Source organism: Scyliorhinus canicula, chromosome 11, assembly GCF_902713615.1.
Source record: "Scyliorhinus canicula chromosome 11, sScyCan1.1, whole genome shotgun sequence".
NCBI lineage: Eukaryota > Metazoa > Chordata > Chondrichthyes > Carcharhiniformes > Scyliorhinidae > Scyliorhinus > Scyliorhinus canicula.
This window is the reverse complement of record NC_052156.1, coordinates 60684313-60711899: the sequence shown is the minus strand read 5'-3', so window position 1 is coordinate 60711899 and position 27587 is coordinate 60684313. Positions and strand designations below refer to the sequence as shown.

Sequence of the window (27587 nt, the reverse complement as noted above, 5' to 3'; positions counted from 1 at the left end):
ACCCAGCCGGGAATCGAACCTGGGACCCTGGAGTTATGAAGCATTTATGCTAACCACCATGCTACCGTGCTGCCCCCTAATGCAAGCAAAAAACGTGTATTTCCATGCAGGGAATAGTTAGAATCTGGAATGCGCTGCTTTAGGTGCGTTGGAGGCAGATTCAATAAAGCCACTCAAAAGGAAATTGGATTATTGTCTGAAAAGGAAAAATGTGCAGGATCATGGGGAGAAAGGCGGAAGAGGGTGGAGTGGCACGAGGTACACTGCTCCTTCAGAGGGCCTGTAAAGACACGATGGTCCAATGGAACCATTCTATTCATTCACTCAAAGCCACATCTGTCAACCTCCTGCCCCTGCTTCCCCACAACCAATCACTGCCGACCTGGCGTGTGTGACGTATTTTAGGTGACGTCAGCGGCCCTGTCCAGCAGCGGCGCGCATGCGCTCTCTCCCTCCCGCTCCCCCCGCCCCCCGCCCCCTCCCGGAGGCGACGGCGGCACTCTGGTTATTGAAAATGGCGATCCCGGCGAGCCGCGACTTGCAGCAGGAGCTGGAGAAGGAGAGCCCGCCAGACGACGATGACGAGGAGGAGCAAGATACCGTTCACCTCAACCAGGGGCACATCGAGGAGCTCAATAGTCACGACAAGTCTGGCGTCCCACTCAACTCGCCATGGACCTTTTGGCTGGATAGGTGAGCGAGGCTGGGCCGCGGTGACCGGGGAGAGGGGCCTGGATTGTAAAGCGGTCCCGGGGTAGTGGGGGGGAGAGTAGCCAGGCCGTGCATCACCTCTCACTGACGGGAAAATAGACCTGATTCTGTGGGGCGGGATGAGCCCCCCGGCCGGGGGGGGGGGGGATCAATCAGGGATGAATGAGTCTGGGTTCAAATAAAGACTCAGTAATCCACCAAATAAGTAGGACTTTCCACCATCCGCTTTCTTTCATTCCACCATAGTTTTACAAAACACTTTGGATTCTTGAGAAACTTTATGTTTTTGCTATTGTGGTGGAGTTAGAAGAGGTGGTGCTGCAGCTTTGCAGACCAAGCGCTACCTGTTTTCAGAAACTTTGAAGCCCCTGCAGTATGTTTACTTCCACAATGCGAATAAGATGTCTAGTTATGTTGCACAGTAAGGCAGCTTTTGCGTCGCATTGATGTGTAAACTTGCTCTGTAACTGGAGAGCGAAATGCCCGAACTGAACTTTGACAATCACGGTAGCATTTTTGCATCTGAGTCAGAAGGTTGTGGATTCAAGACCCAGTGGAGACGAGCACATAATCCACACTGACTGGACTGTAGCATCAAGAGTGTGCTGCCCTAATTGGAGGTGCTGTCTTTTGGATTGGATTTGTTTATTGTCACGTGTACCGAGGTACAGTGAAAAGTATTTTTCTGTGAGCAGCTCAACAGATCATTAAGTACATGTGAAGAAAAGGGAATAAAAGAAAATACTTAGTAGGGCAACACAAGGTATACAATGTAACTATGTAAGCACTGGCATCGGATGAATCATATAGGGTGTAGTGTTAATGAGGTCAGTCCATAAGCGGATCATTTAGGAGTCTGGTAACAGCGGGGAAGAGGCTGTTTGAGTCTGTTCGTGTGTGTTCTCAGACTTCTGTATCTCCTGCCCGATGGAAGAAGTTGGAAGAGTGAGTAAGCCGGATGGGATGGGTCTTTGATTATGCTGCCTGCTTTCCCCAGGCAGCGGGAGGTGTAAATGGAGTCAATAGATGGGAGGTAGGTTTGTGTGATTGACTGGGTGGTATTCACGACTCTCTAAAGATGAGAAGTTAAACTGCGGCCTCCTCAGGGGCATGTAAAAATTTCTAATCCAAGAATGGGAGTTCCTCTGGCCAATATTTGTCAAATATAGAAGCATTTATGCTGCAGAGGGAAGCCATTTTGCCCATCATTTATGTGACAGCTGAAAAATAGCTAACTAGGCTATTTCCTCTTTCCAGCTCTTGGTCCATGGCCTTGAGGTAATGGTACCTCAAGCACAAATTTAAGAATTTTAAAAAATGCTTTGAGGTTTCCATCTCCATCACTTTTTCTCAAGCAATGTGTTCCAAGTGCCCACCATTGAATGAAAAAATATACTTAATTATCCTGTAAGCCTTTTATCAATTATTTTAAACCTTTGTCACCTGATTATTGACCTCTTTGCTAATGGAAATTGGTCCTCCCGATTCACTTTTACTGGACCTTTCATAATTTTACACACCTCAGTTAAATTTCCCCCCTCATCCTCAATTCCAACAACTCCAGCCTACCAATATTTCCTCCATGGTTAAAACTATTATTGGCAACCTCCTCATGAATCTCTTCTGTATCCTATCTAGTGTGATCATCTTTCCTGTAATGCAGTGACCAGAACAGCATGTAGTGCTCCAACTACTTGTGTTTCATGGATTAATAGCACAACCTTCCATATCCTCTGAGCCTCAGCCAGTAAAGGAAAAAAATCCTTTTGACCACTTTCTCTACCTATCGTGCCACTTTTCTGCTCACCTGACCAGTCCATTGATATCTTCCTGCAGTCGACAGCTGTCTTTCACACTCAACCACAGGGCTACTTTGCATATCATTTGCAAACTGTCATTTGCAAACTGCTAATCTGTCATTGCCATATATCATGAGCAACAAGGAACTACATACTGAGCCCTGCAGAACCCCACTGGAAACAGCCTTCCAGTCACACAACTGCCAGTATTCGTAAGCTTTTGTTTCCTGCCATAGTGTCAATTGTGGGCCTAATTGGCACTTTCCCTTTGATCCCATGAGCTTTTAATATCTGACCAGTCTTCCATGTGAGACCTTGTCAAAAACATTGCCAAAATCCATGTATCAAACTATATCAAAGGTGTTAACCTCCAACCCGTGTTGTTACCTCAGCATGGCCACACCTGAACAAATCCATGCTGACTGTCTTTGATTAAACCAAATCTTTCTCAATGACAATTTATACTGTGTGACTCTTCTAGTAATTTTCCCACTGCTGCAGTTAGGTTGACTGGCCTGTTATTACTTGGGCTATCCCTCTCCTCCCTTTTAACATTACAATGTTGGCAGTCCTCTACCACCATAGCTACTTAATGGATTGAAGAATAATGATTGGAGCCTCAACTATTTCATTCCTTGCTTCCCTTAGCAGCCTGGGATTTGATTTATCAACTTGCAAGTATGCTAAACACATTAATATTCTCCCTCAGCTTGTTTATCATATTTATCAAATGTTTCGGGCCAGCATGGTGACACAGCGGTTAGCACCGCTGCCTCAACGCAGAGGGCCCGGTTTCAATTCTCGCCCAGGGTCACTGTTCCTAAGAAGTTTGCACATTCTCCTATGTGTCTGCTTAGGTCTCACCCAAAAAGATGTGCAGGGAAGGTAAATTTGTCATGCTAAATTGCCCCTTAATGGGAAAAAAATAATTGGGTAATTTAAAAAAATGTTTCTCAGACCACCTCCCGAACTACAATGTGTGCTTTGTCCCTATCTTTTGTGAAAACAGATGCAAACTATTCATTGAGGACCATGTCTCATGCCGACATGGAAGTTACATTCTTGGTTGCTAATTGGACCTGCTCTTTGCCTTGAGATTAATTTGTTCTTTGTATTTATAAAACATCTCGAGTTTTCCTTGATTTTACTTGGCAACATCTTTTAATGTCCTCTCTTTGATTTGCAAATTTTCTTCATTTTATCCCATATTTTCTACAGTCCTTCAAGCTTTCTGTGGTTTTGAGCTCTTTGCATCTGACACAAGCTTTTTTCTTTTGCCTTATCCTACTCGGTATGCGCTTTGACTTGTGGGTGGGTGGCAGAGAAGTGGTGGTGATGTGGTTGGTCTAGATTTGTGAGTCCTGCTCTTTCTTTGTGGGAACATATTTGTTCTGAAACCATTTTAGCTCTTCCTTGAATGCTTTCCAGTGCTCTGACACAGATTTATCTTCAAGTAGCTATTTCCAGTCCACTTTTCCCAAATAAGAATCACAGCTTAGTAAAATTGTAATTTCACCAATGCAAAAGTCTAGAACTGCCTCTTCTCTTGTAGGGCTTGCTACATGCTATACACTTTTTTTCTATACATTATACATTTTTAGACTGAATTTATCCCACTTCATATTGGGGACCAGTGGTTGTAATTCCCTATTGCTTCTGCACTTGTCAGCAATTTTCTGATATAGTTGTTCTATTTCTTAACTGAAGACCGATAGCTGTACGATTGCCCTTTTTTTTGCTCAGTTCTACCCATATAACTTAATTTGATACCCCTCTTGGCATAGTATCCCTCCTCAAAGCTGTTGTCGTTTAACCAATGTTGTGACGCCTTCCCTTTTTTTTATCTCTTTCTCCCCCCCCCTCCCCCCAAGCTGTCTGAAAACATGTAACCAGGAATGTTGAGTTCCTATTCTTGCCCTTCTGTAAGCCGTGCCTCAGCTGGCAGCACTTTCCCCTCTGAGTCACGAGGTTTGGTATTCCAGTCCCACTCCAGATTAGTTCTCTAGTACGGTGCAGTGCCATCTTTCAATTGAGATGTTAACCGAGGCCCCATCTACGTTCTACGGTGGATGTAAAAGATCCCGTGGCACTTTTTGAAGAAGAGCAGGGAAATGAATTATCCCCTGTATTCTGGCCAAACTTTATTCCTCCATCAACTTTACTATAAAAATAGATGATCTGGTCATTATCACATTGCTGATGATGGGAGCTTCCCGTGCGCCAATTAGCTGCCATGTTTCCTCTTTTTACCACAGTGACTACACTTTGAAAATAAGCATTTCATTTTGGCTATAAAACATTTTGAGACATCTGGTGGTCATAAAATCACAACATAATTGCAAACCTTTTTTCTTATCACTTTTCAGTAAAGACAATGATGATGTACTTCCAAATTTCTATCTGTGTCATGCACCTGCTGCCTTATTCACCTGAATTGAAGTATTATGTTACCAGTCACTGAACAACTCCTTTATTTCCCAGCCTTTGTTCCTTCAGACATACTCGTTATTAGTTTCTCTGCCTCAGATTTCCAGTTTTGATTCTCTTCCTCTTTGGGCCTACATTCAGGTTACTATCCCTGGCATACTAATTTAAATGCTCCCAGTAACACACTCAAAATGGACCACAACCGCTTGCTGTTCACCAATTACCATAAGAATCTCTTGCAGTTACTCACCATCAATTTGTCATTGCAGAATCATCTCTGCAGCTGCCGAAACATTTGTTTGCACCTCTAACCGTAGAATCGTTCCTCCTTTCAGCCTTGCTCCTTCTGCCCTCTGAGCAATTGAGCCACCCAAGGCACCAATGGTCATGGCTCTGGCTATATTGCTCAAAGGAACCATCCTTCACCTGTTTGCAGAACTGAATGCCAATTGGAGAATGAAATGACTCCAGCACTATCTGCCTGGTTCTGCTTGACTGTCTGATGGGTCATGTCATTCAGTCCCACTCTGCCTGCTGGTCTCCCTAGGCTGCTGCATGACCTCATCCAGAAACATGCTATCCACATAGCTCTCAGTTTTGAGGATGTATTGCAGTAATACCAACTATTTTTCAATTTCCAAAACCCATAACTCTTTCTTTCTCTGGCTGATGACACTCCCAGCACAAGTGGTTTTCCAGAATATGAGAAGCATCCTGGAGTTACCACATGGCATGGGAAATGCATTCCATGGGACTGGGGCACCTTGCCATGTCTCAATCTATTAGGCTAATTAAACTTAGCCAAAAACAAAAGTCTAAAAATGTGCTTGTTTGAAAAGCTCACCAGTCAGCAGCTTTCCTCGTGCTGGTGTCACTTTGTTTTTTTATTTACCTCACTCCATGTTCCAGCTGCTCTACCACTGAGCACCTTCAGATCTGTGCTCCTTACCTCGGACTGTCTGATTTAATAAAATATATTCCCCCCAGCTCTTTCTAATCAACAGTAATAGCTACAAGAGATATAAACACTATGTTAGAAACCTCGAAAATAGGAGCAGGATTAGGCCATTCACCCATTGAGCCTACTTCACCATTCAGTGTGATCATGGCTGGCTGATCCTCCTGTCTCATATGTTGTACTCTCGCTCTCTCCCATTATCCCTTTGGTGCCTTCAGTGCTTGGAAATCTATCTATCTCTTAAATATATTCAGTGACTCGGCCTCCATAGCCCTTTTTGACAGAGAATTCCACAGACACCACCATCTGAATGAAGAAATCTCTCCCTGTCTCAGTCCTAAATGGCCTACCTTGTATCCAGAGACCATGACCCCTAGTTCCTCACTTCACATTGGTTGCAGTCTCTTTGCAATAGTGATTACACTTCGAATGTACTTTATTGGCTGTAAATTGCTTTTGGTAGTGATGAGGACGTGGAAATCATGATATAAATGCAAGTTCTTTACTGTACAATCATGTATTTAAAACAATACACTGAGAAACCTATGACTATTTTCAAACTCTGTTCTCTGCGATAACTTAATAGGAGTAAGAATGCGAGCAAGTGAAGTGGTATAAATGCATCTGTACGCACACATACATACGCACAAAACAATAGCTTGGTTAGTAATGCAAAAATGAGAGAGTAACACACCAATATCGCATGACAAGCCATTTTGAAATAATTTGAGTTATTTCCACACTAATAATTTAATACCTTTTTTGGTTCAGTACTGTATGCATAGAAAGTGTGGATGAAAGTAATTGAAATAGACAATAATATTCCTTGTGAGGCTAGTAATCTAATGGCCAGTAATCTAACTGAGCTATTCATGCTATTTAAATGACAAATCTATCTTGCCCATGTCAGTATTGTCAAAGGGACCAAAGTGCAATTTTGCATCTCCAGAACTGATAACATAATTCACAGTAAACTAAGTGTTTTATTGAAGATGATTTAAATTAAGTCTGTTGGACCACTGATTGGCATCAGAAGCAAGCGCTTGGTCAATGGTAAGATGAGTGTAAAATAAAGCCAATTCACATTCTGTATGAAATGCTTGAGAATGTATTTTATATTTCAATGAATTAAAATTGCATTTCCTTTACAGTTGCAACAATTGCTTTGTAAGATATGCAGTGAATTATTTCTTTCATTTCTGTGACCTTCCCATGAGGTGAAATAATTTGAAAAGTGCTTAACCTGTCATCTTGATGACATTTGTTGTCATTTTGATAAAATTTGTTAATTGTCATTTTGATAAAATTTAAACAAGCTCCTGTCCACTTCTAAAATATCAGTTTTATCAAAAACCTTTTTAATTTCACTGAACTTTAGCAAATTAAGCAGCAGTGCTTAAACTACCAAATGTCACATTACAAAGAATACCAATGCTGATTTTGGTATGCTGCTGGAAAATTGTATTATACCAGGATTAGAACGACGGAAATTTTCTGTTAAGGTTGGTTGTTTCACTGTTGTTTGGCCTCTGTATTGAGCCAAGTTAATTTCATGCTGAATGTTCTTGCTTAGTGTCCTTTCTCTTAACGGTGTTGATTTTGACATAGCCGCAAATAGGTAGTTCCAGATGAATATGGTACTTGCATACATTCCTGACAACAGAACTCCTGTCCACTTTGAATTATGAAAAGAACAGTTTATTTAATGGGTATTAGATAAATAGAACAACTTGTTGACATTGCTGGTTACAATATTTGTTCAACAAACAACCCTGATGTAATGGATGTGCAGCTTCATCACTGATGTTATTTTGTCAAGTCTGATCAGTGTCTAAATAAATAGTTCACTTCTGTCCTTGAGGTAACCTGTGGGGGCTGATCCCTGAAGTAATTTCTGTTGATTCAGACGCACACATTTTGAATGATACAATTTGGAATAGACTTCTGGGCTCTTTTCATTCTGCATAGACCTTTTGATCTAAGTTTACTTAATGCTTCATCCCTCAAGTTTTTCCCTCTGACCTAACTAGGTGGAATTTCCTATGGAAGTGCGAGGGGGAAGTTACTCCAAGAATTATATTCATTTTGTCAATGTCTATTTACATTCAAATTTCCTGGCAATCTCACTTAACATATAAAGAAATATAAAGATAGGCATAAACAAGCAAAATCCAGCTAAACAACGGGATTCTGAGGAAAGTGCTGGTCTTGAACCATAGGTTTCATTTTTTGTAAGTTTCAAACCATCTATCATTAATGCATATTCAACATCTAATGCACATTTAAGAACAATGTGTGCCATCGCCATAAAAATGCATTCAAACAAACAGAAAACGGAAGTGTGGGCCTCACTCAAAAATCACTAGGATCCTGAAACATGATCTGTTTCTTGCTGCAACCATAATTTTGGATCTAACTTTACATGCATGTATTTTGAACCAACATATTTGCAGACAATTCACATGTGCTGCTTTTTAGCCTGGGCAGGGCCATTATATTGAACCAATATGAATTCATCTGCAGGGATCCATAGACGGGTGCAAGAGCCAGGAAACTCTGATGGAGTCTAATTATGGAGCCCTATTTGTGATCAAGTTTACTTTCTCTTTTACCGCAGGTATGCTTTTCATGTGTCTTGAGTAAAATTACACTGAAAATCCTACCCTTATTGGTATTCGGGTCTTTTATGTAGCTTCAGATTGTTTTAATATGCAATTTCATAGGACATGACAGCAATTCTCAAACTTTTCATTTGAGAACAATAGTTTCACTAGATGTATCAGATGATTTGGTATATTGCTGATGTAATTACACACCTACCATTGGAATCCAGGGCGAGGTAGCCAATTGGATACAAAATTGTCGTGGCAACCAAAGCCAAAGGCTGGTTGTGGAGGGTTATTTTTTAAACTGGAGGCCTGTGACCAGCGGTGTGCCTCGGGGATCGGTGCAGGGTCCACTGTTATTTGTTAGATATATAGATAGATCAAATCAGGACAGGACCTATTCAGTTAATGATAGGGAGTTGGGGAGAGTTCCGGAACAAAGAGATCTCAGAGTACAGGTTCATAGCTCTTTGAAGGTGGACTCACAGGTGGACAGGGTGGTGAAAAAGGCATTCAGCATGCTAGGTTTTATTGGTCAGAATATTGAATACAGGAGTTGGGACATCTTGTTTAAGTTGTCCAAGACATTGGTAAGACCACACATGGAATACTGTGTTCAGTTCTGGTCACCATATTATAGGAAGGATTTTGTTAAACTAGAAATAGTGCAGAAGAGATTTATGAGGATGCTACCTGGACTTGATGGTCTGAGTTATAAGGAGTGGCCGGATAGGCTGGGACTTTTTTCCCTGGAGCACAGGAGGCTTTGGGATGATCTTCTCGAGGCCTGTAAAATAACAAGGAGCATAGATGAGGTTGGTAGTTGAGATCTTTTCCCAAAGGTATAGTAGTCTAGAACTAGAGGACATGGGTTTAAGGTGAGAGGGGAGAGATACAGAAGACACCAGAGGGGACATTTCTCCACACACACAGTGGTGAGCATCTGGAATGGGTTGCCAGAGGCAGTGGTATAGACGGATATGATTTTGTCTTTTAAAAAGCAGTTAGACAGTTACATAGGCAGAGTGGGTATAGAGGGTTATGGGCTAAATGCAGGCAAATGGGACTAGCTTGGTAGAAGCTGGATGGCACTGACAAGCTGGGCCAAAGGGCCTGTTTCCTCCTGTAAACATCCATGAATGTATTTATACCGTCCACACTTACCATGTGCAAATAGTACTATTTGCAAGTACCACTGGAGTAAATTAGAAACATGCCAATAACATAAAGTGCTTCTGTTATATCAGGCATTTTAATAATGTCTTTGTATTCTTTTATCATATTTTTTATTAAATTCTTCCATAGATCATCCTATCTGTTTTAAACCCATGGTCATGCATTAGCAATCACCCATGTTTCAGTTACCAGTAAATACTGCAAAGGTTTGTGGAATCCTGCAATATGCCCTGTCTCTGTTCTTTAGCCAGTAATTTTGGAACATCAGAAAACACTTCATTTATGTTGTGAGCAAACTATCTTGATCCCTTTTGTAAATGTTATCGACAGTTACCGTGGGGAAAAATTGGAATCTAGTTGACTATTAGTTGACTATCATGGTGGTTAGCATCAATGCTTCACAGCTCCAGGGTCCCAGGTTCGGTTCCCGGCTAGGTCACTGTCTGTGTGGAGTCTGCACGTCCTCCCCGTGTGTGCGTGGGTTTCCTCCGGGTGCTCCGGTTTCCTCCCACAGTCCAAAGATGTGCGGGTTAGGTGGATTGGCCATGCTAAATTGCCCGTAGGTTAATGGGGGGATTGTTGGGTTACGGGTATACGGGTTACGTGGGTTTAAGTGGGGTGATCATTGCTCGGCACAACATCGAGGGCCGAAGGGCCTGTTCTGTGCTGTACTGTTCTATGTTCTATTTGCTTCCTTCGTTGTTCCCACTCACATTGACTCTAAAAATGAGATGTTTATAGTGGGCCAAATCCATTGATGCAACATGTCTGATATAAGCAGTGGGGTCTGTAACTTACTCCGGAATATTGAGGACATGATGTAAATACAGTAAAACAAAGCTAACAGCAAGTTGAGTACAAGAGCATAAGAAATAGAAACAGGAGTAGACAATATCGCCTGTTGAACCTGCTCAAGCATTCAATACGATCATTGATCTAGGGCTTTGTTAAGAAACTCACTGATATCAGATACAAGGGTATCCCAAAACCCAGAAGGGTAACTTGGAACACAGGTTCTTAAATGTGAATTTTGCGATTATATATTTGTGGAAAAGATATGCAAACTAGTTAAGAAAGGTCCAGTCTTGCTGCTAGCATTCAAACAAAAGAATGTTCATTATCTTAAAAGAAATACACAAGAAACATCACAATACAACACAAAGTTACACTTGACTAAAATAATGGCCACACACTCAGTATCTAATGAAACTAACCCCATTTGGACCATTTCAGAACTCTGAGAAACGTCCCTTGTTCCAAATCAACTTCCCATATAGTATAACGTTTGAGGTAAATCCAACAAATAGTTACCACCCAGTAGTTATCTGTAAGGTTAGGAAGTCTTCCTTTGGTTCAGTGTTGCTTTTTATAAGGTTTTCAAACAGCTGCTTGGAGCCTAAAATTCTGTGCTCTGGGAGAGTTCCACTTTCCAGCTGGGTGTGGCTATGGTTGTGACTGCTTACCAGCTGTTGTCCTCTCCTGAACTCTGAGAAACTATCCAGCTACTAAGATATCATATTTCCCTTTTGATCTCCTTCTATTCAATCGTCTCACCCTGGACCAGGCTTTTAGCATATAGTTGAAAATTGTATTCTTAAATCTCTAATTTGAACTTGCCTCTTCTACAGTTTTAACAGTTAAAATTCCATACTCCATTCTTCACCACTTAAGTAAAGGCTTGTTTCCCTGCTACTGGCTAAGCTAATACACATATCAAAAATCCTCCAGATAGCTGCATTCTTAATAGTTTCCCCTTTATCCAATTCTTTACTTTATCGAAAACTTTAAAAATCTTTATTTTATTCAAAGTTCTTAATAACTTCAGCTCCATTTTCCTGCACGTTTCCCATATCCCTTGATACCCTAGAAGACCAAAAACCTTTGTGTCCTAGCTTTAAACGTGTTCAATGATAGAAAATCCACAGCCCTCTGGGGGAGAATTCCAATGATTCACAACCCTTTGAGTGAAGTAATTTCTCCTCACCTCGGTCCTAAATGTTCGTCCCCTTATCCTGAGACAGTGCCCCCTTCATTTTAGATTCTCCGACCGGTGGAAACAATCAGCATATACCCAATCAAGCTCCTTCTGAATTTTGTAGTTTTCAATGTGGTCGCCTCTCATTCTTATTAGTGTTACAAGTAGGCTTACATTAGCATTGCAATGACGTTTCTGTGAAAATCTCTGAGCGCTTGTTTGGATACACTGAGGGCGAATTCAGAATGTCCAATTCACCGAACAAGCACGTCTTTCGGGACTTGTAGAAGGAAACTGGAGCAACCGGAGGAAACGCACGCAGACACGGGTAGAATGTGCGGACTCCGCACAGGCCATGACCCAAGCTGGGAATCGAACCTGGGTCCCTGGCACTGTGCAGCAACGGTACTAAAACTGTGCCACCATCTTCTGAAGCCCAGAGAATATAAGGCCAATTTACTTTGCCTCTCATCCCTGGGACCAATTTGTTGAACCTTCACTGTACCACTTCCAATGCACGCAGATTCTTTCTTAAATAGGAAGATCAAAACTACAGACAGTGGGCCATAACTGCCTCAGAGTGGCAATCCGTATTGAATTTCTACTCTCTGCCCACTTAACTGTTCTAAGTTTCTTCATTGCATGTCTCACCCAACCAGAGAGCCAGGCATCGCAGCAAATCCCTGGGTCCAGTGGCAGACTCTAAAAGAATCACAGCGCATGAGGGTGCACCCCTTTTTTTTTTTTACGGCACTGGGAAGGGGGTTTACTGTGATGGGGTGGAGGGGAGGGTTAGTCTGTTGCTTAGACAGGGGTGAAGAAGTGGGAGGAGAGTACCCTATGGGGTCGAGAATGTAGAAAAGTTTCTTGTGGGGCTCATCTTGGTATTTAAGTGGTTTTATTTATTTTTTTCAGAATAATTATTAGCATAACATTGTCAGAACCACCCAAAGTTAGCAATTTAAATTGTTTTATCGGATGGTTCCCAGTGCAGTTGTCCAGGGGAAAGCTTGCCCCTCTGGACTTTTGCTGCCATTCCCACAGCTGGGAACCTCCCAAGAGGGATTCCCCAGTGCAGCTTCAGGGTGCCCCTCAAACCTGACGTTAGGGAGTAAGGAACTTAAGGGCCAGTATTCCAGATTTAGTCTCTCCAACATCCTGCACAATTGCAACATGACTTTTTTTGTTCTTTTACTCCAGCCCCCTTCCGATAAAAGCAAAGATGCCATTTTCTTCATAATTGCTTGCTGCACCTGCTGGCTAACTTGCTGTATTCCTTGTGGAAGTAAACCCACGTGTTTTTGAACATCAGCACTTAAAAGTTTCACAACCTATTTAACAAACAAAACATGCTTTTTTTCATTCTTAGTGTCAGAAACATAAAAATAGGAGCAGCATACGATCATGGCTAATCCTCTACCTCAACACCGTGCACCCACACTCTCCACTTTCCCCTTTCCACCTTTAGAGTTTAGAAATCTACCTATTTATTGCACAATCGCTTCACAGCTCCAGGGTCCCAGGTTTGATTCCGGCTTGGGTCACTGTCTGTGTGGAGTCTGCACATCCTCCCCGAGTGTGCGTTGGTTTCCTCCGGGTGCTCCAGTTTCCTCCCACTGTCCAAAGATGTGCAGGTTAGGTGGATTGGCCACGATAAATTACCCTTAGTGTCCAAAATTGCCCTTCGTGTTGGGTGGGGTTACTGGGTTATGGGGATAGGGTGGAGGTGTTGACCTTTGGTAGAGTGCTCTTTCCAAGAGCTGGGGCAGACTCGATGGGCTGAATGGCCTCCTGCACTGTAAATATGGGGCAGCACGGTAGCATGGTGGTTAGCATAAATGCTTCACAGCTCCAGGGTCCCAGGTTCGATTCCCGGCTGGGTCACTATCTGTGCAGAGTCTGCACGTCCTCCCCGTGTGTGCGTGGGTTTCCTCCGGGTGCTCCGGTTTCCTCCCACAGTCCAAAGATGTGCGGGTTAGGTGGATTGGCCATGCTAAATTGCCCGTAGTGTCCTAAAAAGTAAGGTTAATGGGGGGGTTGTTGGGCTACGGGTATAGGGTGGATACGTGGGTTTAAGTAGGGTTATCATTGCTCGGCGCAACATCGAGGGCCGAAGGGCCTGTTCTGTGCTGTACTGTTCTATGTTCTATTGCTTAAATAGATTCAGTAACTTAGCCTCCACAGCATTCTGTGGTAGAGAATTCCACAAGTTCACCACCCTCTTGAGTGAAGCCCTCTTCCCTCATCTCAATCCTAAATGGCGTACACCATATCCTGGAACTGTGACCCTTTGATCTAGACTACCCAGCCAGAGGAAACGTCATCCCGACATCCAATCTGCCCAGTCCTGTCGGAATGTAATAGAAATCAACACTTGGGTAAATATCAACCTGAAATTTATTAGTAATAAAATTTGCTACTGAAGTAAGTTGGTGTTGGGATTTATTATCATACTTGTCCAAATGTTTTTAATGGAGTTACCTTCTTAAAACCATACAGTGCAGATTGTAATTTCTGCTGGAATAGTACCAATAGATGTCAGGATCATTGTGTACTTTAATAAGACTCTGTTATTGGAGAGCATGAAATTTGCCCTGAGGGGGTACAGGGGTTCTTTCGGCGGTGACAGCCCTTTCTCGATTTCCTGGCGAAGGGGTAGAGAGTGGTTGGTCTCTACAAACGGAGGGTGGGGGGGGGGGGGGGGGTGGGGGAGGGTTTGGTGATGGTTGAGGGGGGTGTTTTTGCGGCGGGGGGGTTTTGTTGTGTTATTTTCTTCTTGTATTGCTATTTGTTATTTATTTTGGGGGGGAGAGTTCTTTTCTTGTTTTGTTTTGGCCTGGAAACACGCCTTGTTTGTTTTAAATTGTGGGGAGAAAATTTGTTATTATTAAAAACCTTGGATACAAATTATTATTTTTTTTAAATAATAAGACTCTGTTATAGTGATGTGGTTGCATGTGGTGTCTTGTATTTGTGGACTGGAATTGATGCTGTAAGGCTGTGAAATATAAATTCAGGATTATATTAGAAATTCTTTCCACTTGTCCCAATCTAGTGGCTAGATTGTTCTTCACTAATCGATTGCGTTAAATCACACTGTTAGGAAAATATTAAAAGAAAATAAATAATACTGTATTGTGATAATATTATATTCTCTATAAGGTCAACTGTATTAATTCACAAATCCCACTTTAGTAGCACCTGTCAACACTTTGATATTTATCACTAACAGCACAAAAACCAAATGGTCCATCTGCCAGTGAAACTTGTGGAACTAAAGGGCAGGTTTGTGAGTTAAATTTTGTAGCTTTCATGGTCCCCAAATGTTTGCAACCTGGCAAAGGCTTCGATGTTAGAAGAAACAAGAAAACCCTTCTTACATGCCCCAAAACGGGTGAGTATAAGAACAAAGAACAAAGAAAAGTACAGCACAAGAACAGGCCCTTCGGCCCTCCCAAGCCTGTGCCGACCATGCTGCCCTCTAAACTAAAATCTTCTACACTTCCTGGGTCGGATCCCTCTATTCCCATGCTGTTCATGTATTTGTCAGGATGCCCCTTAAATATCACTATCGTCCCTGCTTCCACCACCTCCTCCGGCAGCGAGTTCCAGGCACCCACTACCCTCTGAATAATAAAAATAAATAAATAAAACTTGCCTGGTGCATCTCCTCTAAACCTTGCCCCTTGCACCTTAAACTATGCCCCCTAGTAATTGACCCATCTACCCTGGGAAAAAGCCTCTGACTATCCACTCTATCTATGCCCCTCATAATTTTGTAGACCTCTATCAGGTTGCCCCGCAACCTCCATCGTTCTAGTGAGAACAAACCAAGTTTATTCAACCGCTCCTCAATGCTAAGGCCCTCCATACCAGGCAACCTCCTGGTAAATCTCTTCTGCACCCTCTCTAAAGCTTCCACATCCTTCTGGTAGTGTGGTGACCAGAATTGAACACTGTACTCCAAGTGTGGCCTAACTAAGGTTCTATACAGCTGCAACATGACTTGCCAAACCTTATGCTCAATGCCCCGGCCAATGAAGGCAAGCATGCCGTATGCCTTCTTGATTACCTTCTCCGCCTGTGTTGCCCCTTTCAGTGACCTGTGGACCTGTACACCTAGATCTGTCTGACTGTCAATACTCTTGAGGGTTCTACTATTCACTGTATATTCCCTACCTGCACTCAACCTTCCAAAATGCATTACTTCACATTTGTCTGGATTAAACACCATCTGCCGTCTCTCCGCCCAAGTCTCCAAACGATCTAAATCCTGCTGTATCCTCTGACAGTCCTCATCGCTATCTACAATTCCACCAACCTTTGTGTCGTCTGCAAACTTACTAATCAGACCAGTTACATTTTCCTCCAAATTATTTATATATACTACGAACAGCAAAGATCCCAGCACTGATCCTTGCGGAACACCACTAGTCACAGCCCTCCAATCAGAAAAGCACCCTTCCACTGCTACTCTCTACCTTCCATGACCTAGCCAGTTCTGTATCCATCTTGCCAGCTCACCCCTGATCCTCTGTGACTTCACCTTTTGTACCAGTCTGCCATGAGGGACCTTGTCAAAGGCCTTACTGAAGTCCATATAGACAACATTCACTGACCTACCTGTATCAATCATCTTTGTGACCTCCTCGCAAAACTCTATCAAGTTAGTGAGACACGACCTCCCCTTCACAAAACCATGCTGCCTCTCGCTAATATCTTCTAATTCTTTCTCTCTTTGCATTTGTAATGTGCAAAACATATTAAAATTATTTTTAAAACGTTTTTGGGAGGTTAACAATGCTGCAAGATTGCAGGCTATACTTAATTATCTGGAAAAGAAAGTAGCAGACCTTCCTCCTTGAGCACCTGCAATTTGTGTGGTCGCACTCCGATGATGGGGTAAGGGATTCCAGGATTTTTGACCAGATCTTTGGAAGCATCACCTCTAAACTTCCTACCCCAACTCTCTCACCCCAACTCTCTCACCATCCGGACTTGAACGTGTATTGAACCCGAGTCCCTGATGTTGAGGCAGCAGTGCTAACCACTATGCCACAGTGCTGCCCCAAACACTTGTACACGTGCAAATTTTGCTGTTTTTATTGTTGCCAACTTTGTCCCATGGTATGAACAACACAAATGTAACCAATGTGGCATCTGTTATAAACATGTAAATTTCATCATTTGATGAGTTCACCTGAAATTGGCTGCAAGTAAATATTTACTTTGTGAGCAGAAAAAACTACAATTCGAAATGTTCAAGTTTAGTCAACAGAACTTTGGAAGAAATAAAAGCATAAAACTTTGAAAGCAACAAATGCAGCGATTTGAGTAAATAAATCTGTCTGCTCATGATACAGGAAAATAGAGTTGTATCTTGTATTGATATTGCCTTGTCTATGTTAATATAATGTGCTTGTGTCAGAGAGGGTCAACGCTGAACTTTTTAATCAAATCATATGCTGGCACTGATGTTTGTATGTTTAACAAATTTAAACCCAATTTTGAAATTAACAGCAAACTACAGAACAATCAGCTTAACATCTGTCATAGGGAAAATGTTAGTGCTATTATTATTTTATGACGGGGCACTTGGAAAAGTTCAAGTCAGCATGGTTTTATGAAAGGGAAATCATGTTTAACCAATTTATTGGAGTTCTTTGAACAACAAAGGGAAACCAGTGGAAATAGAACATACAGTGCAGAAGGAGGCCATTCGGCCCATCGAGTCTGCACCGACCCACTTAACTCACTTCCACCCTATCCCCGTAACCCAATAACCCCTCCTAACCTAACCTTTTTTGTTTTGGTCACTAAGGGCAATTTATTATAGCCAATCCACCTAACCTGCACGTCTTTGGACTGTGGGAGGAAACCGGAGCACCCGGAGGAAACACATGCAGACACCGGGAGGGAGGGGAGGGGGGGGGGGGGAGACAACGTGCAGACGCCACACAGACAGTGACCCAGCGGGATCCTGGTGCTGTGAAACCACAGTGCTAGCCACGTGTGCTACCATGGTGCCCTTGTGCTATTGTGCTGCCCTAGATGTTCAAACATCCGGAAAAACAGTGTGATAGTAAATAACCTTCTTTCCTTTTAAAAATCACCAGAAAGCCTGATGCTGAAATGTTTCTGAAATTAAGACAAATCACTGAGGGTAAGAAAATATCACACAAACATCCTGATAATGGACTGGAAAGGACCACAATAATCCTGTGGGTAACAATGAGTAAAAATCTCCTGACTCATTCAACGTCCCCACCCAATCCTGAGGAGGCTGGGACTGAAGTGTAACCAAAAGTTGTATAACCCGTTCAGGTTGCGAGACTTTCACTACAGGGCTGCAGCCTCTCATACTGAATATATAAATGACTCATAGAGTCCTCCAGGCTACAAAACATCAGCTGCAGCCTGCGAGTGGGAGGTTTAAAAACCAGTTCTCCTTGATATGGTGTACTTGGATTTCCAGATGGCATTTGATAAGGTGCCACATCAAAGATTATTGTGGAAATTAAAAGCTGTGGGGTCACATACTTGCATGGATAGAAGGTTAGCTATCGAACAGGAAACAGAGGGTAGCCATGTATGTTTTTTTTCTGGTTCGTGGGGTGAAACGACTGGTGTGCCACAGGGATCGGTGCTTGGACCTCAGATTTTTCCAGTTTATGTAAATGACTTGAAGGGGCAGAAGGTATGGTTACTAAATTTGCTGATACAAAGATAGGGAAGAAAGTAAGCTTTGAAGAAGATACAAGGAGACTACATAGGTTAAGGGAGTAGGCAAAGATCTGGCAATTGGGATATAATGTGGGGAAAAAGTAAAATTGCCATGAGAACTAGGAGCAGGAGTAGGCAATTCTGCCCTCGAGCCCACTTCGCCATTGATACGTTCATGACTGATCTGATCTCGGCCTCAACTCCATTTTCCACCTGTTCTACATAACCCTTCAACCCATTAAAAATCTGTCTATCTCCTCAAATTTACTCTTAAAGTCCTGACATCCACTTAGGTAGTGAATTAGGCAGATTCACGACCCTTTTGAGAAGTAATTTCTCCTCTTCTCCATGATCACTTGTTGTAGATTGCCTCACAATAGGAAGTATCCACTCTATGTCTACTTTGTTAATACCTTTTACCATCTTGTATACCTCAATTAGATCTCCTTTCATTCTTCTAAACTTGAGAGAGTATAGGCCTAAATTTCTCAATCTCTCTTCATAAGTCAAACCCCTCATATCTGAAATGTAGTAAACCTCCTCTAAACTGCCTGTATTGCAACTACTTCCCTCCTCAAATAAGGGGATCAAAACTGTGCACAGTACTCCAGATACGGCCTTATACAGTTGCAGCAACACTTTACTACTTTTATATTTTATCTCTTTAGCTAGGCCAAAATTTCATTTGCCTTATTACCTGCTGTACCTGCATTCCCGTTTCCTGAGATTTCCATGTGTAGTGAGTCTTGGAATGCAATTCCTCAAAATAATCACTTATTGTCACAAGTAGGCTTCAATTAAGTTACTGTGAAAAGCCCCAAGTCACCACATTCCGGCGCCTGTTTGGGGAGGCCGATACAGGAATTGAACCCGTGCTGCTGGCCTTGTTCTGCATTGCAAGCCAGCTTTTTAAAGATAGTGGAGGCCGTGTGTTTGAATTTTTTCAAGGCAGAGGTAGATCGATTCTTGGTAAACAATAGAATGAGAGGTTATTGGGGCTAGGCAGGCAGGAGTACAGTCAGATCAGCCATTATCTTATTGAATGACTGAGCAGGCTCAAAAGACTGAGTGGCCTAACCCGGCTAATCTAAAGGTTTGTATGTAATATTCTAGTCTTTCCATCAAAATTAATATAATTATTTTATTATTTGAGGACTCTGCAGTTCAATATTTATTGATACTTTGAATTGCAATTGTGCAATAAAACTCCTACCCATGCTGCTCTTATTAAAATGATTTAATACAAACTGAACAACAATTTAAATTATTTGAGCAAAAAACAATGAATTAACAGGGGTTAGACTATTTATTCATTTGGGGACAATTCCATAGCTGAGACATAAATCTAGTAGGAGCTAGTTACAGTGCAGACTATGTTTGCACTGGAGTGCTGAACTTGTTGCATTTGAGTGCTACAGTGAGAGTTTGGTGACTGAGGGAGTTAGGTGAGGAGGGAGTAAGGTACTCCTTACATTTCATTTCCTACATTTATCAAAGAGCATGAAGGGAGCCAGGAGTTTAAAGTACAGCTGACTGGAAGCAGAGTCGGAGGGCGGAGGTCCAGTTGGTCTACGGGGCAGCTAATTCTGTAAAGTAAGAGGGGATGAAGGCTAGGGCAGTTGCATGCTCCTCCTGTAGGATGTGGGTGGTGAGGGATACCACTGGTGTCCCCACTGACTATACCTGCCGGAAGTGCACCCAACTCCAGCTCCTCATAGACCGTGTTAGGGAACTGGAGCTGGATGATCTGGGAGGCAGAGGGGGTTATCGAGAAGAGTTACAGGGAGGTAGCCACACCCAAGGTACTGGACAAGAGTAGCTGGGTTACAGTTAGGGAAAAGAAAACTAACAGGCAGACAGTGCAGGGATCCCTCGTGGCCGTTCCCCTTCAAAACAAGTATACCATTTTGGATGCTGTTGGGGGGGATGACCTACCGGGGGAAGGCCCTAGCGGCCAGGTCTCTGGCACTGAGTCTGGCTCTGGGGCTCAGAAGGGAAGGGGGGAGCATAGAAAAGCAATATTAATAGGAGATTCAGCAGTTAGGGGAATAGATAGGAGATTCTGTGGTCACGAGCGAGACTCTCGGAAGGTATGTTGCCTCCCGGGTGCCAGGCCCAGGGATGTCTCGGATCATGTCTTCAGGATCCTGAAGGGGGAGGGTGAGCAGCCAGAGGTCGTGGTGCACATTGGTACCAACGACGTAGATAGGAAAAGGGGTGTTAAGGTAATAAATAAGTTTAGGGAGTTAGGCTGGAAGCTAAAGGCCAGGACAGACACAGTTGTCATCTCTGGTTTGTTGCCGGTGCCACGTGATAGCGAGGCTAGGAATAGGGAGAGAGTGCAGTTGAACACGTGGCTGCGGGAATAGTGTAGGAGGGAGGGCTTCAGGTATTTGGATAATTGGAGCGCATTCTGGGGAAGGTGGGATCTGTACAAGCAGGGCGGGTTGCATCTGAACCAGAGGGGCACCAATATCCTGGGGGGGAGGTTTTCTAGTACTCTTCGGGAGAGTTTAAACTAATTTGGCAGGGGAATGGGAATCAGATTTGTAGTCCAGCAACTAAGGAAGCCGATATTCAGGACGTCAAAGCACGTAGTGCTGTAGTGGGGAAGGTAACACTGACAAAGGAGAGTACTTGCAGGCAAGGAGATGGGTTGAAGTGTGTATACTTCAATGCAAGAAGCATCAGGAATAAGGTGGGTGAACTTAAGGCATGGATCGGTACTTGGGACTACGATGTGGTGGCCATCACGGAAACTTGGATAGAAGAGGGGCAGAAATGTTTGTTGGAGGTCCCTGGTTATAAATGTTTCAACAAGATTAGGGAGGATGGTAAAAGAGGGGGGGGGGGGGGGGGTGGTATTGTTAATTAGAGATAGTATAACAGCTGCAGATAGGCAGTTCGAGGGGGATCTGCCTACTGAGGTAATATGGGTTGAAGTCAGAAATAGGAAAGGAGCAGTCACCTTGTTGGGAGTTTTCTATAGGCCCTCCAATAGCAGCAGAGATGTGGAGGAACAGATTGGGAAACAGATTTTGGAAAGGTGCAGAAGTCACAGGGTAGTAGTCATGGGTGACTTCAACTTCCCAAACATTGAGTGGAAACTCTTTAGATCAAATAGTTTGGATGGGGTGGTGTTTGTGCAGTGTCCAGGAAGCTTTTCTAACACAGTATGTAGATTGTCCGAACAGAGGGGAGGCCATATTGGATTTGGTACTTGGTAATAGAACATAGAACAGTACAGCACAGAACAGGCCCTTCGGCCCTCGATGTTGTGCCGAGCCATGATCACCCTACTCAAACCCACGTATCCACCCTATACCCGTAACCCAACCATCCCCCCCCCCTTAACCTTACTTTAATTAGGACACTACGGGCAATTTAGCATGGCCAATCCACCTAACCCGCACATCTTTGGACTGTGGGAGGAAACCGGAGCACCCGGAGGAAACCCACGCACACTGGGAGGACGTGCAGACTCCACACAGACAGTGACCCAGCCGGGAATCGAACCTGGGACCCTGGAGCTGTGAAGCATTTATGCTAACCACCATGCTACCCTGCTGCCCAGGGCAGGTGATAGATTTGTTAGTGGGGGAGCATTTTGGAGGTAGTGACCACAATTGTGTGACTTTCACTTTAGTAATGGAAAGGGACAGGTGCGTGCAACAGGGCAAGGTTTGCAATTGGGGGAAGGGTAAATACAATGCTGTCAGACAAGAATTGAAGTGCATAAGTTGGGAACATAGGCTGTCAGGGAAGGATACAAGTGAAATGTGGAACTTGTTCAAGGAACAGGTACTGCGTGTTTTTGATATGTATGGCCCTGTCAGGCAGGGAAGAGATGGTCGAGAGAGGGAACCATGGTTGACAAGAGAGGTTGAATGTCTTGTTAAGAGGAAGAAGGAGACTTGTGTAAGGCTGAAGAAACAAGGTTCAGACAGGGCGCTGGAGGGAACTGAAGAAAGGGATTAGGAGAGCTAAGAGGGCATGAAAAATCTTTGGCAGGTAAGATCAAGGAAAACCCCAAGGCCTTTTACACATATGTGAGAAATATGAGAATGACTAGAGCGAGGGATAGGTCCGATCAAGGACAGTAGCGGGAGATTGTGTATTGAGTCTGAAGAGATAGGAGAGGTCTTGAACAAGTATTTTTCTTCAGTATTTACAAACGAGAGGGGCCATATTGTTGGAGAGGACAGTGTGAAACAGACTGGTAAGCTCGAGGAGATACTTGTCAGGAAGGAAGATGTGTTGGGCGTTTTGAAAAACTTGAGGAGAGCCAAGTCCCCCGGGCCTGATGGGATATATCCAAGGATTCTATGGGAAGCAAGAAATTAAATTGCAGAGCCGTTGGCAATGATCTTTTCGTCCTCTCTGTCAACAGGGGTGGTACCAGAGGATTGGAGAGTGGCGAATGTCGTGCCCCTGTTCAAAAAAGGGAATAGGGATAACCCTGGGAGTTACAGGCCAGTTAGTCTTACTTCGGTGGTAGGCAAAGTAATGGAAAGGGTACTGACAGATAGGATTTCTGAGCATCTGGAAAGACACTGCTTGATTAGGGATAGCCAGCATGGATTTGTCAGGGGTAGGTCTTGCCTTACAAGTCTTATTGACTTCTTTGAGGAGGTGACCAAGCATGTGGATGAAGGTAAAGCAGTGGATGTAGTATACATGGATTTTGATAAGGCATTTGATAAGGTTCCCCATGGTAGGCTTATGCAGAAAGTAAGGAGGCATGGGATAGTGGGAAATTTGGGCAGTTGGATAACGAACTGGCTAACCGATAGAAGACAGAGAGTGGTGGTGGATGGCAAATATTCAGCCTGGAGCCCAGTTACCAGTGGCATACCGCCGGGATCAGTTCTGGGTCCTCTGCTGTTTGTGATTTTCATTAACGACTTGGATGAGGGAGTTGAAGGGTGGGTCAGTAAATCTGCAGATGATACGAAGATTGGTGGAGTTGTGGATAGTGAGGAGGGCTGTTGTCGGCTTCAAAGAGACATAGATAGGATGCAGAGCTGGGCTGAGAAGTGGCAGATGGAGTTTAACCCTGACAAGTGTGAGGTTGTCCATTTTGGAAGGACAAATATGAATGCGGAATACAGGGTTAACGGTAGGGTTCTTGGCAATGTAGAGGAGCAGAGAGACCTTGGGGTCTATGTTCATAGATCTTTGAAAGTTGCCACTCAAGTGGATAGAGCTGTGTAGAAGGCCTATGGTGTGCTGGCGTTCATTAGCAGAGGGATTGAATTTAAGAGCCGTGAGGTGATGATGCAGCTGTACAAAACCTTGGTCAGGCCACATTTGGAGTACTGTGTGCAGTTCTGGTCACCTCATTTTAGGAAGGATGTGGAAGCTTTGGAAAAGGCGCAAAGGAGATTTACCAGGATGTTGCCTGGAATGGAGAGGAGGTCTTACGAGAAAAGGTTGAGGGTGCTAGGCATTTTCTCATTAGAACGGAGAAGGATGAGGGGCGACTTGATAGAGGTTTATAAGATGATTAGGGGAATAGATAGAGTAGACAGTCAGAGACTTTTTCCCCGGGTGGAACAAACCATTACAAGGGGACATAAATTTAAGGTAAATGGTGGAAGATATAGGGGGGATGTCAGAGGTAGGTTCTTTATCTAGAGAGTAGTGGGGGCATGGAATGCACTGCCTGTGGAAGTTGAGTCGGAAACGTTAGGGACCTTCAAGCGGCTATTGGATAGGTACATGGATTAGGGTAGAATAATGGAGTGTAGATTAATTTCTTCTTAAGGGCAGCACAGTAGCATTGTGGATAGCACAATTGCTTCACAGCTCCAGGGTCCCAGGTTTGATTTTGGCTTGGGTCGCTGTCTGTGTGGAGTCTGCACGTCCTCCCCGTGTGTGCGTGGGCTTCCTCCGGGTACTCCGGTTTCCTCCCTCAGTCCAAAGATGTGCAGGTTGGGTGGATTGGCCATGATAAATTCGTGTCGCGTCACTTTGTCCGACGTCACTTTGTCCGACGTCACTTTGTCCGACGTCACTTTGTCCGACGTCACTTTGTCCGACGTCACTTTGTCCGACGTCACTTCGTCCAACGACACTTCGTCCACGTCTTTTGGTCCAACGTCTTTTTGTCCGCACGTCTTTTGGTCCAACGTCTTTTTGTCCAATTATCCAATTACAAATTAACTCCGTATAAAACCATTTAATTGATAAAATGCAAGTACAATACAGCAAGTGAATTTAATTGCTAAAATGCAAGTAAAATGCAAGTTGAAAAATGCAGTTAAAAAATCTAAAAATGCAGTTAAAAAATCTAAAAGTTTATTAATTACTTAAAATTCCCGAAGTTACTTAAAATTGATGTAAATTGACACAATGAACTTTGCCATTTCGGGATGGGCGAATTAAGAAAGAGAATGATAATATCTATCCTTTAACGAGGCTCGTTAAAGGAAAGAGAACGATAATAACTATCCTTTAACGAGGCTCGTTAAAGGAAAGAGACCGGTAATAAAAATCCTTTATTGCATATTATACCTTGCTATGTGCATTAGAGAAGATTTCTATTTACAAAAAGTTAATGTGGGGAGTGGAGTGGAGTGCTAATAAGCAAGTTACAAAAAGTCAAGTCACAAAAAGTCTTTGACGAAAAAAATCATCGGACAAAAAGACGTAGGACCAAAAGACGTGCGGACAAAAAGACGTTGGACCAAAAGACGTGGACGAAGTGTCGTTGGACGAAATGACGTCGGACGAAAAGACATAGCACCGATAAATTGCCCTTAGTGTCCAAAATTCTATGATTAACCTAGGACAAAAGTTCGGCACAACATCGTGGGCCGAAGGGCCCTTTCTGTGCTGTATTTCTCAAAAAAAAATTCAACTCCAAGCATATTTTGCCATTTTCAAGCCTGAGCCAGCATTGTTGAAGAATCCCAGAATGTTAATTGGATGCACTATAAAGCGCAAAGTTACTTTTATGTGCTTGAGTTACTGTACTTGAAACAAAATTTGTTCGGGCAAGATGCTGCTAATTAAAGATATAATGATGATTTCAACGGGCATTTGTAGTGTCTGTTATCAAGAATTTTTAGCCAGTGAATTTGTTTTTAGATATACGATCCTGTGAACTTGATGGTGTCTGAGGCCAAGGTGTGTAATTTTAAAAGACAAAAATTGCATTTAAATGTGATGTTTTAAAAAGGTGAGAAAAAGCAGTCACAGAGAATTAGTAATCTAGGACAAAGACTACCATCTAAACTGCTGCATAGTTTATTTCCATCACTGCTATTGGCTTTGGTTAGTGCAAAGTGGGCATCATCAAAGATGGCAATTTGCAGAACATGAACGTGGAATCAGGAGAACTCGCTGCAGCATACTAAAATGTTCAACTATGGAGCACGTGACAGATAAAAAAACAAACAATAGCAATAGGAAGCTCTGACGTGAAATGCAGCACTGGCTGGGTAAGTAAATATGAAGACAAGATGATTCCTCTAAGACCAAGTCACTAATAACCAAGGTAACGTTAGATCGCCTGGCTAGAGTGTGTTTGCGAACCAGGCAATCCTGTAGGCTTATATTGAAAGAGAAATACTGGAGTTTTTTAAAAAATCCTTGAAGATATTAAAATACTTCTTTAATCTTATTGGATTGTTGGTAGTGGTTTTGATGTTTGTGTTTCATGTTTAATTTGCTTTTGACATTGTTACACTGGTTCTTGTTTCACTCTTAACAAGTGAGATGGTAGGTTACTGTTGGAAAAGTAAAGCCATTTATTGAATTATACTATTATTATACTCTACAGGGTAATTTAATCGCGAGAATATCAAGTATGAAAATTTCCATAAAATATTACAGTAACCAACAAAGAAGCAAAAGTAATGAAGTTAGTAAAATGCTGTCACAGTATGACTTCATCTATTTTTAATAAGTTTGGCTTAGGAAAGCTTATATTTCTACTTGTAGATTTCTTACTTCGATGCTACTGTGCAGAGATTAAATTTTGATTCCGGAGACCATCTGTGATTTGGTTTATTTTTCACATTGGAGCTCCAATATTGTGATAGGTAGTACAATCTTATTATCTTCAGAACCACTGAAAGTAGTGTCATTAATAAATGCCTGTTCAATTGGTGCTGAAATCATCCCACTTTACTGCAGGTGCACTTCGCACAGGAATACCTGCACATACTGTTTCTTGCAGTGCATATTTGTTCATTATAATTACAATTTTTCCATTCTGGACATAGATTTTGCCCAGTATTTGGGGAAGAACTACAGGCCGGCATTGTGAAAAGTGTATATTTAGCCTGTCCTCCAACCTCTTGCCAGTCTAAATGGTTAATTCAATGCAATTTATGTTGTTTGGATCTGTTAACCCTTGTAATAGAGATCCACAATCTAATGATTCCTGAGAGAAGTCATGGCACTGTGCCAAAAGCTATTCTCATAATGCTGAATGCTTGAATCAAATTCTAGAAAACCAACATCCATAAGCAGGTTTCTGAGGTCTTCAATATGAAGTTTGGCTCCCTTATCCCAATGATGCAATCACTGGTATATAAAACAGAGGCAACTAGAAATCAACTCTGGAGTGCCAACCTCTTAAAATTCATTCTCAAAAGGGCCGGTGGTTCATCGTTCCTACAGTTGGTATATTGATTTTTGTTCTGTTTTGTACAAATCCATAATTATTTTTCAGTATTGGTTTTGCCGATGAAATGCATAGTTCTGCAGATTTAAAATCAGCAAAGGAAGAAACATTTTGAGGTGTTCTTATTTGGTATGATTTTTTATAATAGTTGTATCCAGTTGTTGGCTGATGCGCGGTTGTTCTGCAAGGTAATAGACACAAGACATTTGAGATTAGAAAGTTCATCAATTGATGCTCTGTAAATTGAGCCACCATCCCATTCGTGCTTTAATCATAGAATCCTGCTTGACAGGAAATCATAGAAACATAGAATTTACAATGCAAAGGAGGCTGTTCGGCACGCTACTCAAGCCCACACCTCCACCCTACCCCATAACCCAGCAACTCCACTTAACCTTTTTGGACACTAGGAAGCGGTCACCCGGAGGAAACCCATGCAGACACGGGGAGAACATGCAGACTCTGCACAGACAGTGACCCAAGCTGGGAAACAAACCTGGGACCCTGGAGCTGTGAAGCAATGCTGCTAACTACAGTGCTAACCACTGTGCTGCCCTAAAAAAGAAGAGTTTAGTGC

General features: G+C 42.8%; 1 protein-coding gene across 1 annotated transcript in view; it reads left to right on the top strand.

The window, feature by feature from the left end:
• The first annotated feature begins 464 nt into the window (after positions 1-464).
• Positions 465-27587, top strand: part of eif4e3 (eukaryotic translation initiation factor 4E family member 3) — a 114592-nt gene continuing 87469 nt past the window's right edge. Inside the window, exon 1 of the mRNA XM_038810667.1 lies at positions 465-693. Within this exon, the coding sequence (XP_038666595.1) occupies positions 515-693 (179 nt within the window). The 5' untranslated portion in view covers positions 465-514. The remainder of the gene's footprint in view (positions 694-27587) is intronic.